Source organism: Andrena cerasifolii, chromosome 10, assembly GCF_050908995.1.
Source record: "Andrena cerasifolii isolate SP2316 chromosome 10, iyAndCera1_principal, whole genome shotgun sequence".
In the NCBI taxonomy this organism is placed as follows: domain Eukaryota; kingdom Metazoa; phylum Arthropoda; class Insecta; order Hymenoptera; family Andrenidae; genus Andrena; species Andrena cerasifolii.
This window is the reverse complement of record NC_135127.1, coordinates 7,466,086-7,481,397: the sequence shown is the minus strand read 5'-3', so window position 1 is coordinate 7,481,397 and position 15,312 is coordinate 7,466,086. Positions and strand designations below refer to the sequence as shown.

At 46.2% G+C, this 15,312-nt stretch overlaps 1 protein-coding gene across 1 annotated transcript in view; it reads right to left on the bottom strand.

The window, feature by feature from the left end:
- Hh (hedgehog signaling protein) overlaps positions 1-15,312 on the bottom strand; it is a 63,965-nt gene that overhangs the window by 4,675 nt on the left and 43,978 nt on the right. The window contains exon 2 of the mRNA XM_076822073.1: positions 1,305-1,566. Within this exon, the coding sequence (XP_076678188.1) occupies positions 1,305-1,566 (262 nt within the window). The remainder of the gene's footprint in view (positions 1-1,304; positions 1,567-15,312) is intronic.

Here is a 15,312-nt window from a genome sequence, read left to right as displayed (position 1 = left end):
GGAAGTCGGTAAAACAGATAACTTTCTGTTATCCAGAGAGACGTAGTCACGCGGCGATTGGAATATTTCCCTAAAACAGTGGTGCTCCGTCGGGAGAAAAATTTTGCAAAAAACGAATAATAACGTTTAAGAAAATATAAGGGAACAGAAAGACGCGTTTAATCAGCTGTTTCAAAATTATAAAACCATTGAATTTTATTTCATTTTTAAATCACTCCCCTTTTTCTGTTTAGGTAGTTACTGATTTTTAGGCGCCAAAAGTTTAATATCGTCGCGGATCTTTTACCTCGATCTGTACAATTGTTAAAAGACAATAAAACGAAGACGAAAATATTGGCCTCACTGATATCTGATCGTATCGTAATCGCCGAGGACCGATAAGACCCCTCGACATCTGCTCACGATCTATCGTAAATACCGTGTGGGATTTAAAGAGAAATTAGACGGTGGACGCGGCTCGCGATAACATCGATACGTGCCTCGATTAGCGTCTTCGCTAACGTTGTAATGGATGAAGTAGCCATGACGAAGCTAGAAATCAAAACGCGCCTTTTGGGAGGAATGTGGATTAATAGCGATAATACGCTTTATTAACAATCTGCCTTTAAATGGGGACAGCTAGATACCAGGAGTAAATTCATTTTCTTGTTTATCGTTGAAATGAACGCAATGGAATAAAATTCACAGGTGTATCCTGGGCATTTACCGATCGACGAGCACCTCGAAATTACTTATTTTTTTATTTAAAATACAGGCTAATAAATATCCTCTGAAAATAATATAATTTGAGAGAAACTTATTTTACAATTTCCCGTTCTACACTTTCGCAGTTAATGACAGAGAATTTGGAGGAAAAATAAAATAAGGGAACAGGGATATTATTAAATGACTGCTTCGCATGTTTCTGAATACATAAGTAAAACATTATGTTAACTCTTGCGTAGGGGTGTCGGAAAAGTGTTCGCATTAAATTTCATTATACACTACTTTGCACAAGGAAGACTATACTTGCAAGACTATACTTGCTGCGACCTAAGATGAAACGATTCTTTCGAACACAATAAATCGAAAATACAGAATGAACTTTTATTAAAATTCGATTGAATCGATCTTCGATTTCCAAAATGCATAACTACAGTACATTCGCGTAAGAAACAGTATTCCTTTAGAAGCATGTCCACTTTTCGCGCAAAGCACAAGTGCGTCGCGCAGATTTATGAAATTTTATTCTCCCAAAAACAAAGTCATGTATCAAAGCCGTGTTATTTCGTAAGTAAAGTGGAAGAAATTAAAAGGGAACTGACCAGACTTCACGGAGCAGTGGATGTGCGATCTGGACTCGTAGTAGACCCAATCGAAACCAGCTTCGACGGCGAGCCTCGCCAGCATTCCGTACTTGGAGCGATCCCGGTCGCTCGTCGTCACGTCGACGGCACGACCCTCGTAATGCAACGAATCCGTCGCGTGCTTCCCTTCCTCGTCCCAGCCCTCCGTCACCCTCAGCTTCACCCCCGGCCATTGGTTCATCACCGAGATAGCGAGGGTGTTCAGCTTCTCCTTGCATCTCTGTAACACGCAACAACACTTCGGGGGTTATTGAATTGCTAACGAGGATCCAACGACTTAATTGCCGCTGGGGTAATAGGCGCGAGGATTTAATGTGCTCCATAAAATCGGGTAACAATGGGAAGGGACTGAGCACTGTATGAATAATATTCCGCTAATTCTGTTGGAATAAAATAGTGCGACACATCAGCATTGTTCCGCGTGCGAAGCTGTCTTCAGGGTGAAGACGTGATCAGGGGCTTATGAAGCCTAAATTATATTATTGATAAAGTTGTAGGTACTTATTTTTAGAGAGCTATGGCAAGGTACATTGCGAATGATTTGCGCTAGTGAAGTTGTGTAGGGGTCTACGAGGAACTGGAAAAAGTGCACTTCAAGTGCACTCATTCAAAGAATTATTTTTTATGATTCTTGTTAGGGGACCATATTACTCTCACTTTTGTAAGAGTGTCAAAAAATTATATTGTTTCATAATATATGTTAAATTCAATTAAATTGTTTTTCTTTTGCTTCCACCCTTTATCACACGCAACCCTATTACTTTACCTACATTTTAAGCAGACATTTAAAGCAATTTAAATTATGAATCTCATTTTAGGAAGACATATAAAATTGGCGGCATATTACCACCCCTCCCTCTACATAAAATCGTAGTTTAGAACGTTTTGTAAGATTATGCAATTCCATCACCGACTCACGGTTTCTCAAGCCTCGTTTCCCATCACCTACGAACCGATTTCTCAACCCCGGAAAAATAATCTCCCAAGGCTATCGTTTCACGGAGCCCCTGAAGTTCAATCTTCAAGCTCCATTCCTCGTGAGGCACCATCGGGTGCAGATCTAATCCAGCCTCGATTCCTCGTCCCAAGGAAACTCTCTGCCGCCGACTCCAGCCTCTTTTCTGCTAGCCGCAGACGGTACCCCCTGGTTCCTCGAAGTTCCGCTTAACGCGATTTGCCCGAAAAGTCGTCGATTTCACGCGGATGCGCGCGGAAAAAGGGGGCGTGCGGCGCGTAAGCAGCGGCCAGGTAAACGGACGGTGGCAAGCAGAGAGGTGGCGGAAAACGAATGCGTGTTTTGACCGGACGGGGGGGGCTTTCGAGGGGGTTGCCCTTTAAGGGCCCGAGCCTGTGGCGAATCAGGGGGCAAACAGGAGTATAAATACGACCGGTGTCGGGGATCATTCGGTCACGGCGATCCTCTTCTTCTCTCGTTTCTCTTCTTAACCGGCGCTCTTGTTCCCCTCTGTGTCCCTGCTCGGCCATCTACCTGGCGGGGCACGCGGGTGCCGCAGCGGCGCGGCGGTCAATAGAGCGCACGGGGGAACATGGAGGCGCGCGGGTATACGCGGCCGGCTTGACTTCGCCTGACGGGAAGCAGCGTGGATCCGTGTAAACCCCCGTTTAATCCGGAACGCAGGGCATCGAGGGGGCGCGAGAAGCTAAAAAGCCCAAGGGGCTCCCCATTGACCGAAGCCGCAGGCCATTGTCGGGCCCCGTTTCGAGGGCCATCCTGCTCCACCCTCCTCCCCCCTGTTTAAGTTGATTTCCGAGGGGTAATCGCCCACGCGGGGGCCGTGTCATGCGCCTCGACGAGCCCGTACAAGCGTGCCCCCCTTCTCCCTCGCAACGATGCCTTCTGCTCGCGCTTTATCCTCGGCCCGCCGCGCGGAAGAAGCTAATTCCTTCCTTCCCTCCCCCTGGGGGGCCTCTTTTCACCGCGTCAAAGTCGTGTCGATTTTTCTGCGCGAGATCCGCCAATACTGGAATATACTTTTTGGAGGGGACATCGTCAGGGGTGATTGTATCGATGGTTTGAAAGTTTTTTTAGTAGGTGCGAAGGGTGTTTGGATATTGGAGAGGGCAGCTTAGTTCGTGGTACGTTCAGTTCTGATGCTTTGTATTATGATATGATGTTAGATAGTATTGTCTGTTAGGAGTCCCATTGCTTGTGTAGTGTGAAGTTAGTGACCTTGAATTTCAAATAGTGACTGATAATAAGTGAGTGATGATAACATTGATCTATCTACATTGTGCCTAGTATTTAATCTAGGCGGAGGTTCTAGATTTTCTAGGTTGTAAATTTTGTAATATTATTTAATCTAGGTGGAGGTTCTAGATTTTCTAGGTTGTTAATTTTGTAATCTTATTTAATCTAGGTGGAGCAATTTTGAGTGAATTTTGTAACCTAAGTGGTGCAACTTTTGCAGACTTCTTTTATACACCAAAAACTAGTAGCTAAATGAAGGATTTATTATTTTAACAAAAACTCTATTTTTAATTAACGAAAAGCGAGCAATTCAGACATCGAAATAACGTGGTTTCGCGACAAACGGCCGTCATTTTGTCAAAACTCAACTTTTTGAAAAAACCTTCGTTCATCTACTGAATTCAACCATACATTAACAGAATGTTTTTGAATTTTTATTTTTAGATGATCCGACTCAGAGAAAACTTGCTCACCGCACAGCGTCTTTATTAAAGCAGCTTCCGCGAGAATGGCTGTAATTCGTTTATTTTTCAATGTTTTTCTATAACAAAATTACTGAAAGTTTCTGCATATATGTACTTTTAAAATAAGCGAATGGTTGTAAAAAATATACAGTAGATATTCCACAAAAAATTCCCGAAAATCGCGTTCTTTTTCGAAAGCTGTCTAAGTAGGTTAAACCCCTTAAAACAAATTGCACGAGTATACGCGAGAATAAATTGTGATAGCTCAAGTAGACTCGAGAGCTATGATAGATTAACGTAGTAATTTTTCACAGGCTCCGAAACATGAGAATGAATGAAGTCCGACTAGGAACGATCTCATATCACTTACCAAGTGTATTTCCTTAAAAAAACAACTATCTACTAGATTTCTTGCTCCCACGATGGACAAACGTTTATCCAAAAACAGCTTCCGAATATAACCATCGCGTTTCCTCTACCTACCCCATTTTCGCCCAGAACTCCAAGAGTCTCCATTCCAACCCAAACCCACCTCACATCCGCCATTTTCATCCTCCCTGCGCTACACGAGTGAAGCAAGCCAGAGGGGAAGAGCCCTCAACTCTGACACCTGCTCATCCTCAGCGGCAATGCTAATTACCATCCCCGTCTTCAGAAACGAAGCAACGATCCCCCGATCTATCATCCTCAAACTATCATCCTCGTTGTAACGGCTACACTCGTTGATTCAACGCCGCGGAGGCATTGTGCCCCTCGGAATAGTCGCCCCTTTCATCGAGAATTCCGCCTTAAACTGTCCGTGGGGCGAGCCGCGAACGCCGACAATGCGACTCGGTTCGACAAGCGAGCAACACGAAACGAAACGTGGTTTACAATACCACGAATTTGCAGCTCTCCTTGCGGCAATTAGCCCCTATTGAGCTGTGCACGACAGCTCGAGGGAACAGTCCCGCCTTTTCTTCCTTCCGTCTTCGTCGTCCCTTGGCGCTGCTCGCTATCGTCGTCGTTTCCCTCTGCTCCTTTTTTGGCACCCCTCCCCGGCATTTCGAATCGTCCGCCGGGGTGAAAAGCAAAGACGTGTCACGGCCACGTGCACGCGATCGCCACAAGCGAATCCGCACGCCCATCGGCTGTCGGATGAATTCCCATTAAGGCGGCCAGGCCACGGACCGCCTCTGAATGAAACGGGCTACGCTCTCGACTCGCCTGGCGAACGATCCGCAACCGCGGTGTCACGATATCGCTGTTCAATAGCCGGCCTTAATTCCCCCGTGGCCCTTCCCGAACAGGCACTCCGGCGAATTTATAGAAGGGCCCCGCAGCTTCCACGGATCCGCAGCTGTGACGTCTCGACGGCCACGCGATCTCTCCGTGGCGTACGAAGCGGAGATACGCGATTGGAATGGGATTCTCGAGGTTGCCTCGGCTTTGTGGTGATCGATCGTGATCGATTCGCTTCGTTTCTCCGATTCCTTTTTGCCGGGGCTTTGGTGCGTCAGAGTTGACGAAAGTGTGATTGGTAGCGCTTGATTTGATGTCGGGGTGGAATGGGGGATGACGGAGGTTTCGGGATGGGGAATGTAAGAGGATTCACGGTTTTTTGCAGTGGCAACGCGAAATTATTGTTCAGCGTGGCATTTGAAGGGAATACTGGGAATGTGCAATGTGGTTGTGACATTGAAGGTGTTGAGGGCGTAGTAGTGAGGGGCACTTATGGAGGCTCCTAGGAATAATTTAGTCTGTCCTTTTCTACCAGAATATTCTATGGTGCTTCTTCCCGCGACAAAAAATAATTTCTCAGCTATTGTATTTAAGAACGAGGATTATAATAAATATCTTATTAATAACTTCTTGGTTTCCTGTAAATATCTAAGTTCAGAAAAAAATGGATCCCCTAATGGCTAAAATAGTATATTTCTTTCACTTTTAATCGTAGCAAAGCCTAATGTAGCTTAAACATAATTTAGTTATTGTTAGTGTCTTCTCCAATCTATCACTAAATTCATTTTTCTTTCCCTCTTCATACAGTGGGTGGCCAAATTATTATACTCAAACAAAAAGGTTCGATATTTAAAAAACGCATTTTAACGCTTGAAGTTTCTAGTTTTGAAATCGAGGACTCAATTTTTTTTCCTCCATTATAGTACTGTTTTATTAAGATGAATCGTAGGAAACGAAGTTTCAGAATTTTTTGCCTAGTTTGAACGTATGCACGGGTCAAAAAAATTATTTTCCGGAAAATCCAACGAAGAACTCTTCTAGAGCAAACATTTCTTTAATTTAATTCTTTTTTTTAGAGTTATTCGCGATCAAAGCAAAAAAGGTACTTTTCACTTTGAACACCTACAACTTATGTACTCATGATCGTAGACAAATTTTCATGAGTGTTTTGGAAAGCTACGAATGTTTCCTTTCAGAACGTTTAGTTGCCATTTTTTTAAATCGTATTAAATCCATTTTAAAATGATCATAAAAATTGACGAAAATGTTTTTAGTATAATAATTTGGCCACCCTCTGTACGCATATTAGGCGAATAAGTGCCATATGTTCAGGCAGGCAGTACGCTTTTAAATAATCGCAGAATCACTGCAATCGATGGGACGTACGGCAAGACCCCTTTTGCGATCGAGTTCCCTGGGGAGAGGATTTGTCACCGTGAATCGCTACTTTAACGCTAGAAATTGACTTTGTTCTCACAGTTATCGTCGACTTCCATTGAATTCGCGCACACACGGAGTTCCTGGTAGTAGATCCCGCCGCGAATTTACATAGCCAAGATGTGCACAGGACAAACACAATGTGTGCTTTCATACCGATGATTTATCACTTCCGAAGGGTGTACGTGTTTGAACGGGTTTGTTAATAATTTACACGGCCAACAATCGGGTATGCTAGAGCATGTTGTCAAACAGATAGGGAAATATTTGACTTTAGAGAGGGAGCGAAAAAATGAATGGGGAATTGCGCTGGGTGAAGAAGTCTTTGTCACTTTTCTTCGGTTCAACAGTTTGTGTTCTCAGGGTCAGTTACGTTTGCCTTATGATCCCTACCTGAATTTAAAATCTAACCGGTCGATTTTGATTTCAACTCTCGCACCATCTACGCTCACCACTTGAATGCGAAACTGTGGAAATTTAGTGCAAGCAACAAGTGAAACAGACAAAAATTGAGAAAGATGCCAACGGAAGATTGAGAGAATTAAGGGTTGAATAAAAGGAAACGGAAGGGATCGAAGGCGAAGAAGTGGAGGGAAATCTGATCTAAGAGGTTGGGAGGAAGGACCGGGATAACTAATAATGAAGAAAAAGAAGAAGATAGGCAAGATGGAACACAGGGAGAACGCGCGGGAAAGAATACGAGTGGGAGGATAAGAATGAAGAAGACGAGGAAGAAAGGGGGTGGAAGAGATACAAAAGGTGGCCGATGTATAGGTTCGTATAAAGGGATGGAAGAATGGTGAAGAGCCCGAGAAATGTACCGACCGTGGTGCACGGTGGGGCGCCTTGTTCACCCAGCAGGGAACCCCCTCGGCCCCTCCCAGACTTTACATCTATTTACAAACATTTTGGCGGAGCGGAGATAGAGTGAAACGGAGAATGGTGGAGAATGCGCGCGGTTGGGCAAAGCCGAGAATGTCGGGCCTTATGAAAATCCATTTCGGGTGAAAAATGGCCTGGCCCGTAATCCATTAGGGGCACAAGGGCGGAAGGGGGGACGGGCCGAGGGGGATGGAGAAAAAAAAGGGCAACCGCACAGCCGCGCGCGAAATATCCTCAAAACGAATCGCGATCCTTGTGCAAGACTCCGTGAGGAATCGTTGGAAATGAGCAGAGATTTGCTTCGTGGATAGATTTATGATTTTTTTTTAGACACCAATGGAATTGATATTGTATAAAATACTGGGGTGGAAATGTGCTAGAGTGTTTAACCCTCTAGTGCATAGATTTTTAATTCAGTTGGAAAAATTAGACTACTCTAATTTGGGGAAGAAAAGACCGAATACGATGTTTGTTTTCAATCTGGAGAAAATAATAATAATAATAATAATAATAATAATAATTTTTGGAGCATGCGTAGCTGAAAACTGCACTTCAAACTAGATGTCTGTCAAATCGAAACGTCATATTGACATGTTTCTTAGACCAATATGTACGCTGTAACACTACTTTTAGAGCTGGCAGATAAGAGTTCCCAACCCCTGGATTAAACAGGAGCCCGCCTTAAGACAGTCGTATGCACTAGAAGGTTAAAGAAGAGGTTGCAAATATTTCAAATTTATAAACGCGACATCGCGGACAGTAGCGGCTCCATTCCCCCCAAGCTCCAAATTCCACGGACAAATGCTGACCAAGCGAACTCGATAAAACAAAAGTCCTCCCTTTCTTTCCTCCACAGTAGAAAGTCCCTAGCCATCGGCATTTACTCGCCATGCAAGTGAGCGACGAAACGCGATACGGGGAAAAATCGGTTTGCGAAAGGTTAGTGAAAGTCGTATAGGTTTCGGAGCGCCCGGAGCCTCAAAGTCAGCGGGGCTTGCGCGCATGCTCGCTGTCGTCCGATCCCCCGTGTGTTGTCACACCGATCACATTCGTAGCAACATTGTTTCGATCTCCAGCGACGCGTAATGGCGCGAGCGCGACAGCTACGCGAGAGCGCAGAATTGTCCGTCTCGAGGAGGAAGAAGAGTTTCACTACGCCCGGCGGACGTTACGAAAGGCAGATGAAAGGCAAAGAGCAAACCAGTTCCAGCGGATGATGGACTGGATGCGACAGGTATAACGTCCTCCTGGCTCGAGCCACCCTATCTCTGCCTCATCTCTCACTCTCGATACCCGTTAATTATCGAGCGTCTATCACTTACACCTCGTTTACATGCACCGTATCTTATCTCGTTTAGCAAGCCAGCGTGTTAATCCCCGCGCAGCCGCTAGTTAACCCGCGGGCAATTTCGATTCCCGTATTCCCACTGCAGCGCTCTTCTGCGATGCAGCTCGACCAGCTTAGTTTTCAAGCGGAACCGAGGGAACCGTCGTCGTCGTTGATCGAACACGAATTTCAAAGGGCTTACAGCTTGGGTTATTATAGGTCTACATTAGGTGTGTGATGATTTCCTTGTCCACCTTAATGGGAAAAATGTATTCCAGTAATTTTGTGAATAAAATTCTATGGAGAATCATCTCCAATTTTCTAGTGTCCAGCAACCCTTTGAACTGAGTTCCAAATTGCATTTTACCTACTTGCCCCGGTGTCAATTAATGTCCCCTCACACTTTCAATTCTGCCGCGAGTCAGTACAATCCAAAGCTCAAGTCGCTCAGCGATGGATCAGCGAGAATCGGCGCAGCTTCGACGGGTCAAGGGTGAGCCGGCGAAGGGAAGAAGCCGAGGATAAAAGCAGAGGAAGAAGGGGTCGAAAAAACGGCTGTAGAAGGATCAGCGGGGGCAGAGAAGGCAAAAGATGGGCCAGCTTCGGATGAGAAAAGGGGTTGGGTCCGAGATGAACGAAGATGGTGAAGGAGGACTGGGCTCCATCCCAGCATCCAGAGTCGGGGCCCCGCCCCCGCTGGTTTCTCCTCGAGTCCTTCTCCTCCTCCAACCCCTTTTCGCTTCGCCGTCGCGGCCAGGCCAACCTTTTATTCCATTCTTCTTGTTTCAACGTGCTCGTTTCTCTCCCTCTTCCCTCCGCCGTCGCCACTCAGCCGATTTCCTTCTTGCCCCTGCTGCCCTCCCCCCCTCAGACCCCCACCATCGTTGCTCGTCACCTCCACCTCCAGCGCCTCTCGCGCTGACCACATTCGGGCCCCGAAATCAGGGAGCGAGGGAGAAAGAACGAGGCGGGAAGAGTGAGAGTGGCCGGGCACCTCTGCTCTGCTCTTGATATTCCCATTCACTAGGCCCCGAAACGAACCGCCCAGGCGTCAGCTGATCTCTCCCAGGAAGTCGGCTCCCCTTCGATGGAAACAGATCCCACGACACCTCCGCGACACGTCGGCTTTTATCGGCTCGCTGATCGCCAGGAATTCGAATTCTCAGACAGTGAGATGGACCCGGCTCGTCGTTTTTTTTTTTAGGGGGCTTTAAAAGGCCACGGGCTAATTCCGCCTCACTTTCTTTCAGAGAGGGGCAGCAGGCCCGCCATTTCCCTAGCGATCGGGTACAGTGCCTCTTCTACGCGGCTCGCTGCATGTACCTGCTGGTGGTTACTCTGGATAACCAGGATCGATTCGAACGATTGGTAATGCGCGCGGCTGAGGACAATGGCCCCGAAGCTGGAAGAGATGACACGGCAACAATGGGGCCCCGTGTTTTGAAGAAGAACCACGCGAGAACTCGGTTGTCGAGTGTTTATCGAGCTCTCTAGATGGTCCCAGCCAGCATTGAAGAGCGGCTCCCGGGCCTGGCCGACCTATCTCACGCTTCTTCATCTTCATTCCGCCTCTCCTTCGACTGCTCCTCTCTTCCACAGTCATTCATTTGCACGGTGTACGATTACCAGTCCTTCAGCCGGCCGAGGCGCATCCGACAGCAAACACCGGGGGACACGAAGGTCGCGCCGCTCAATCTTGGTCGCGATCGATTCCTTTTTCTCCCCGCGAATGTGAATATGAACGATGGATGCTGAACACGGTGGCTTGCAAACTTTCAGTCACTTCTCTGTCACAAATCTCTTCGAATATTAGCCGAATTTTGAGGATATTAAATTGAAAGACTTGCTGGATCCTGGTGGTCTTGGCAGACTTTGAAAGTCTTTCGTCCCCTGTCAGAAGATATTTCTAAAACACTGCCCATTTCTTTTGAACCTCCCGAAACCCGCCAGGCCCTCCGAAATTTGTGAAAGTCGAATACAGTTTGATTCGACTTTTTTGTCAGATGTTCGAAGCGATTCGAAAGGTTTCGAAGCCCATCGCCGTGGCGAACCACCGGGCAGAATGAAGAACGCGGTGAACACAACGATGTCGCAATTTGCGGTCTGGCGCGAGCTCGCCTCTCCGCGCGCGTCCGAATTAAATTTCAAACGGCGAGACGACACTTCCTGGAAGCCCTCGATGTGAACTCTTTCGATCTCCGCGTGGAATTTTCGGGCTGTCGCGGATTCGATCGTGGATTTCGACAGCCCCTGGCTTCGGTTACATCCTCGTTGCATGAGCGGAAAGCGGCGAGAGTCGCTTGGAGAGGAAAACGCGCGAGATCGCAGGAAGACTGGCTGGCCAGCGTCACGTGGCGGCCGGGTTAGATCCACGAATAAATAATTCATGGCGAAATCGAGAAGAGAAATGGCACTTCGACTTGCTTTGAGCAACGGTGGTGAATTTAGCGATGTAGTGGAACGTTGCATATTCAACGATCGCGATGAATCTTCGAACCTTCCGATCAGTATCTCTGTGGAGTATTTGCATCGTGGGATAAAATGTTTCACTGGAACTGACGGGATATGAAAGGAATGAAAGGTATATGTAGGTTTTATATCATTTTGGAGAATTGGTCCTTGAAACTTGATGGCGAGTGAGAGGAATATGAATGTAATTAATATTAATACTTGAAAGCTTTATATAGATGGAGTAGGTATAGAGGAAAGTTAACAATAAACATCTCCCGTAACACCACAAATGTTCCACTAAAAAATTACTTAAGGTCGCTCCCTACCTTGACGGACGAAAACTGATGGGAACTTTGGGAATTTTTTAAAACAAAACTATTAAATATATATACTTCCAACTTTGTCCCTTAATAAACACATGAATTAATCAATTAGGAACACGAATAAATCAATACACCTTACATACAGAATGCTCTCATGTACCGAAGAATTACCCAATTTTCTTCATCCCTCTGTTACATAAATATTTCACAATAAAAATAATTCCCACAGTCCCCTAGCAGAGGCTCGCTGTTGAGCTCCAACCGCGGCAAGTACAGCACCTACAGTGCTGGGAATATTTATATTGCATCACTCTCAAATTTACGAAGTGCGCAGAATTTTCATAGCAATATGATTGATAAAATGATTCGTATCCAAGTGAGCTGCACATTTTCGCAATAAACAGGTATTTTACGATAATATTTTCTTAGTGCCTCTAATAAGGGAGGCATAAGTGATAACACCAGAGGTATAAGCAATATTTCCAGTAATCCAATCCAAATACACTGGAAAGCCACCAGTCCCACAGAAGTAGCGGTACCAGTGACTAGATCGCAAGAAGAAACAACCCCGGGGGGCTAATTTCCAGCTCGCTATATTCGTCGTTGTTCCTAGAAGCGTGGATCGATCGGTCGTCGGGCGATCATCGAGTAGGAGCCTCGGACCTGTCCCCCCGTGGAACCGATCGTAGTCATCGGTCCCGTGTCCCGTGTCCCGTGGGGCTCGGGTTACATCCTTATTACATACCTGCGACGGTGGACACGATCACGGGTACACGAAGTCGAGGTGGCGGAAGGAGATCGAAGTCGACGGGCCGCGAGGCCCTTTTGTCTGTGGGAACGGATTACCGCGACGGAAGGTGAAGGAGAGCGAAGTTGGCTGGCCGCGCACAGAGATTGACGGGAGGACAGGGAGGAAAAAGGGGAGAGAACAGGGGCGTGTTGTTTTGGCCGCGGGGCACATCACGCCCGTCGTCGGGACGGGACCTGGGTGATCCACGAAGGCGACCACGGGTGATGAAGCCTCGTCCGCCGCGATCAAAGCACGCCTCGTCGCTTCCAGTGCCTCGGCACTCAATCTCGCCAGCTTCCTCCTTCCTCGACAGCCCTTTTCATTTATTTCTCATCGAGGAGATCGTCGCTTCCTCGCGCCACGGCCTCGATGCCTCCACGACGGCTTCCTCAACCGACACGCTCGTGTTTCTTTTTTTTAACCATTTTGTTACTGCCATGGGAGAAGGATGTCGAATTGCTCGAGCATCGAGTACACGTAGGTCTTCCTGAGTCTGCTGATGATTTTCGTTTGGGGCTGGGGATTTCGCGATGCGTGCTAGATCTTGGTAGTCCTTTAATTAGGGCAGGGCATTCTTGTGGCGCTTGCACTTCTACTATGTCTGATTGGTGATGAATAATAGGAGTAACTAATGAGGAAGACGTATTTTTTTTCTATTTTAATATACTTCTTCGAATTATGATCGTGGATTTTAAGTGTGTGTATTAATTGATTTAGGAGCCTGCCCACTTTCTCAGAAGCCGTCAGCCAAAACTCCACAACTACAGCAATTAGTACAAACAGTACCAATTACTCAATCTATTACACGCGATAATTATCACATCCGTAAAGTTCGCTGATCATTGACTGTCATCGTGAAAAGGCTTTTATGCTTCATTCTTCGAGCACGCGCATCATAGTCGAAAGACTTTCACCAGTGCCGGAAAGGGGCACAGAACGCCGAGGAATCATCGTGAAGCAGAATACGCTTGCGAGAACAACTACTCGCTGCTGGAGCCTATTCTAAACAGACACGGAGGATGTCAAAGGAAGCAATAAACTCGAAACGTACGGACACAAGAAGACCATTAAAGACGGAACATTTTTCGCATTCTCTTGAAGAAAGCCGAGGTGCTATTGACAGGTAACGGCATCGCGGAGGTTAAAGATCGAAGGCAATATGAATCTCTGAACGCAGAAGAATCCAAATAGAACAGGAGAAATGAGGCCAGCTAAGAAAACTCGTATTAGGTTGAAACTTATGAAACATTCTCCCGAAGACAGTTTTAAGATATTTGGAACACCCGTGACAATTCCTTTTACTTTATTCAAGAGAAATGCTAAAGTGAATTGGAGTTGGATATTTCGGGCGCTCAGAAAAGGTATTGATGAATTCGAATTTAATGGAACAATTAAAATTCCCGCGTGATTTCCTAAGATTAGTTTGATAGCCATTTGGCAAAAAAATTATGTGCATTTAGAACAATAATCCAGCAAGTAGGGTAAACTGTACAACGATTGGCACCCTAAGCGGAAATCCCAATTGGAATGTCTATATTTTTTTGAGAAATTTTTATATGGTTTTAATTTTTAATTATTATTATAAAAATTAAAACCATATAAAAATTATATATATATATATATCTACATTGAATATTTTTAAAATAAAAGACTTAATAGGTACTCAAGATGTTGTATTTTAATCAGAAATCCCCCCATAATCCAATGATTATTATATATATATATCAATATATCGCAGACCTTGTACCAACACCAGAAGTTCACAAGAAACCTTATTACAACTTCATATCGAAGCTTCATCCCCTACAAACATCTTTTCCATCTCAACAGTTTCTCAAAGCAAAAGAAAATCGTCTAAAATTCTTCCCCTCAGAATCCACACTGCTCAAACTCAGTCTTCCACGCCAACCGAATCCAGATTCCAGATCTCTGAACCCTATCGACACCTCAATTCCAATACCGTCCTCAGCCATCGATACCAATACACATTTCGTACATCCGAACCCAAAGTGTTTGAGAGCTCGCTGAGGAAGAAGGAGGAAAGCAGCTGAAGAAAGCTATAAATAAAATCGACCCGACGTCCGCTCTTTTCGGCAGTTTCGGCGGCGAAGGAAGCCCCGAAAAGTCACGAGATAACTCACGAGTGGGTGAAAGGTGTAGGACGTCGGGTGTCCTTAACTTAAAAGCTCGTACGCGTCGAGCGCGGCACGGGGGCCGGTGGGGGAGCGGATTAGAGGAGGAAAAGGAGAAACGAGCAGAAAGCGAGAGGCAGAGCGGAGAGGAGAGGAAAGGGTGGTCTGTGTACGTGTACACGGAGAGGACTGGATATCGTGTTCCAAATCGGGATCCGAGGGATCGGGTTATTAGGATCGAAATGAATGTAAATCCCCTTAACACGATCCCCGGCCAAAACACGGCTACCCGCGGCTCCGAAAGTGGCCAGATTAGATACCGTGGCCGAAGGTCTTGCCCGGCCACGATCCTGTAGGATGTAGCAGCCTGATCCTATCTCTCTGGGGGCCTCCGCCACGTCGTGGATGGGACCTACCCTGTGGACGGGCCTTAAATCTCTCCGCATAGCGGCAGGAATGCCTGGTGCGCGTCCGACCTAACGAGCTTTTAATCGTCGCTTCGACGTCCACCGACACGTGACGACGGTGTCACGTGCCCCTAAATCACGAAATTATATCACCCTCCCACGCTGTCTGACATCGAACCCTTCTTCCTCCCCTTGATGCTTCGGTGAATTCCGGGCGGGGTAGAGTCTGAGTAGGCTAAATAGGGGATTTCAATGAGCTGCATCTGCGTATCTTTCGGGCAAAGTAATTTCTAAATCGCGCTGCATGTGTTGGGTATCAAAAT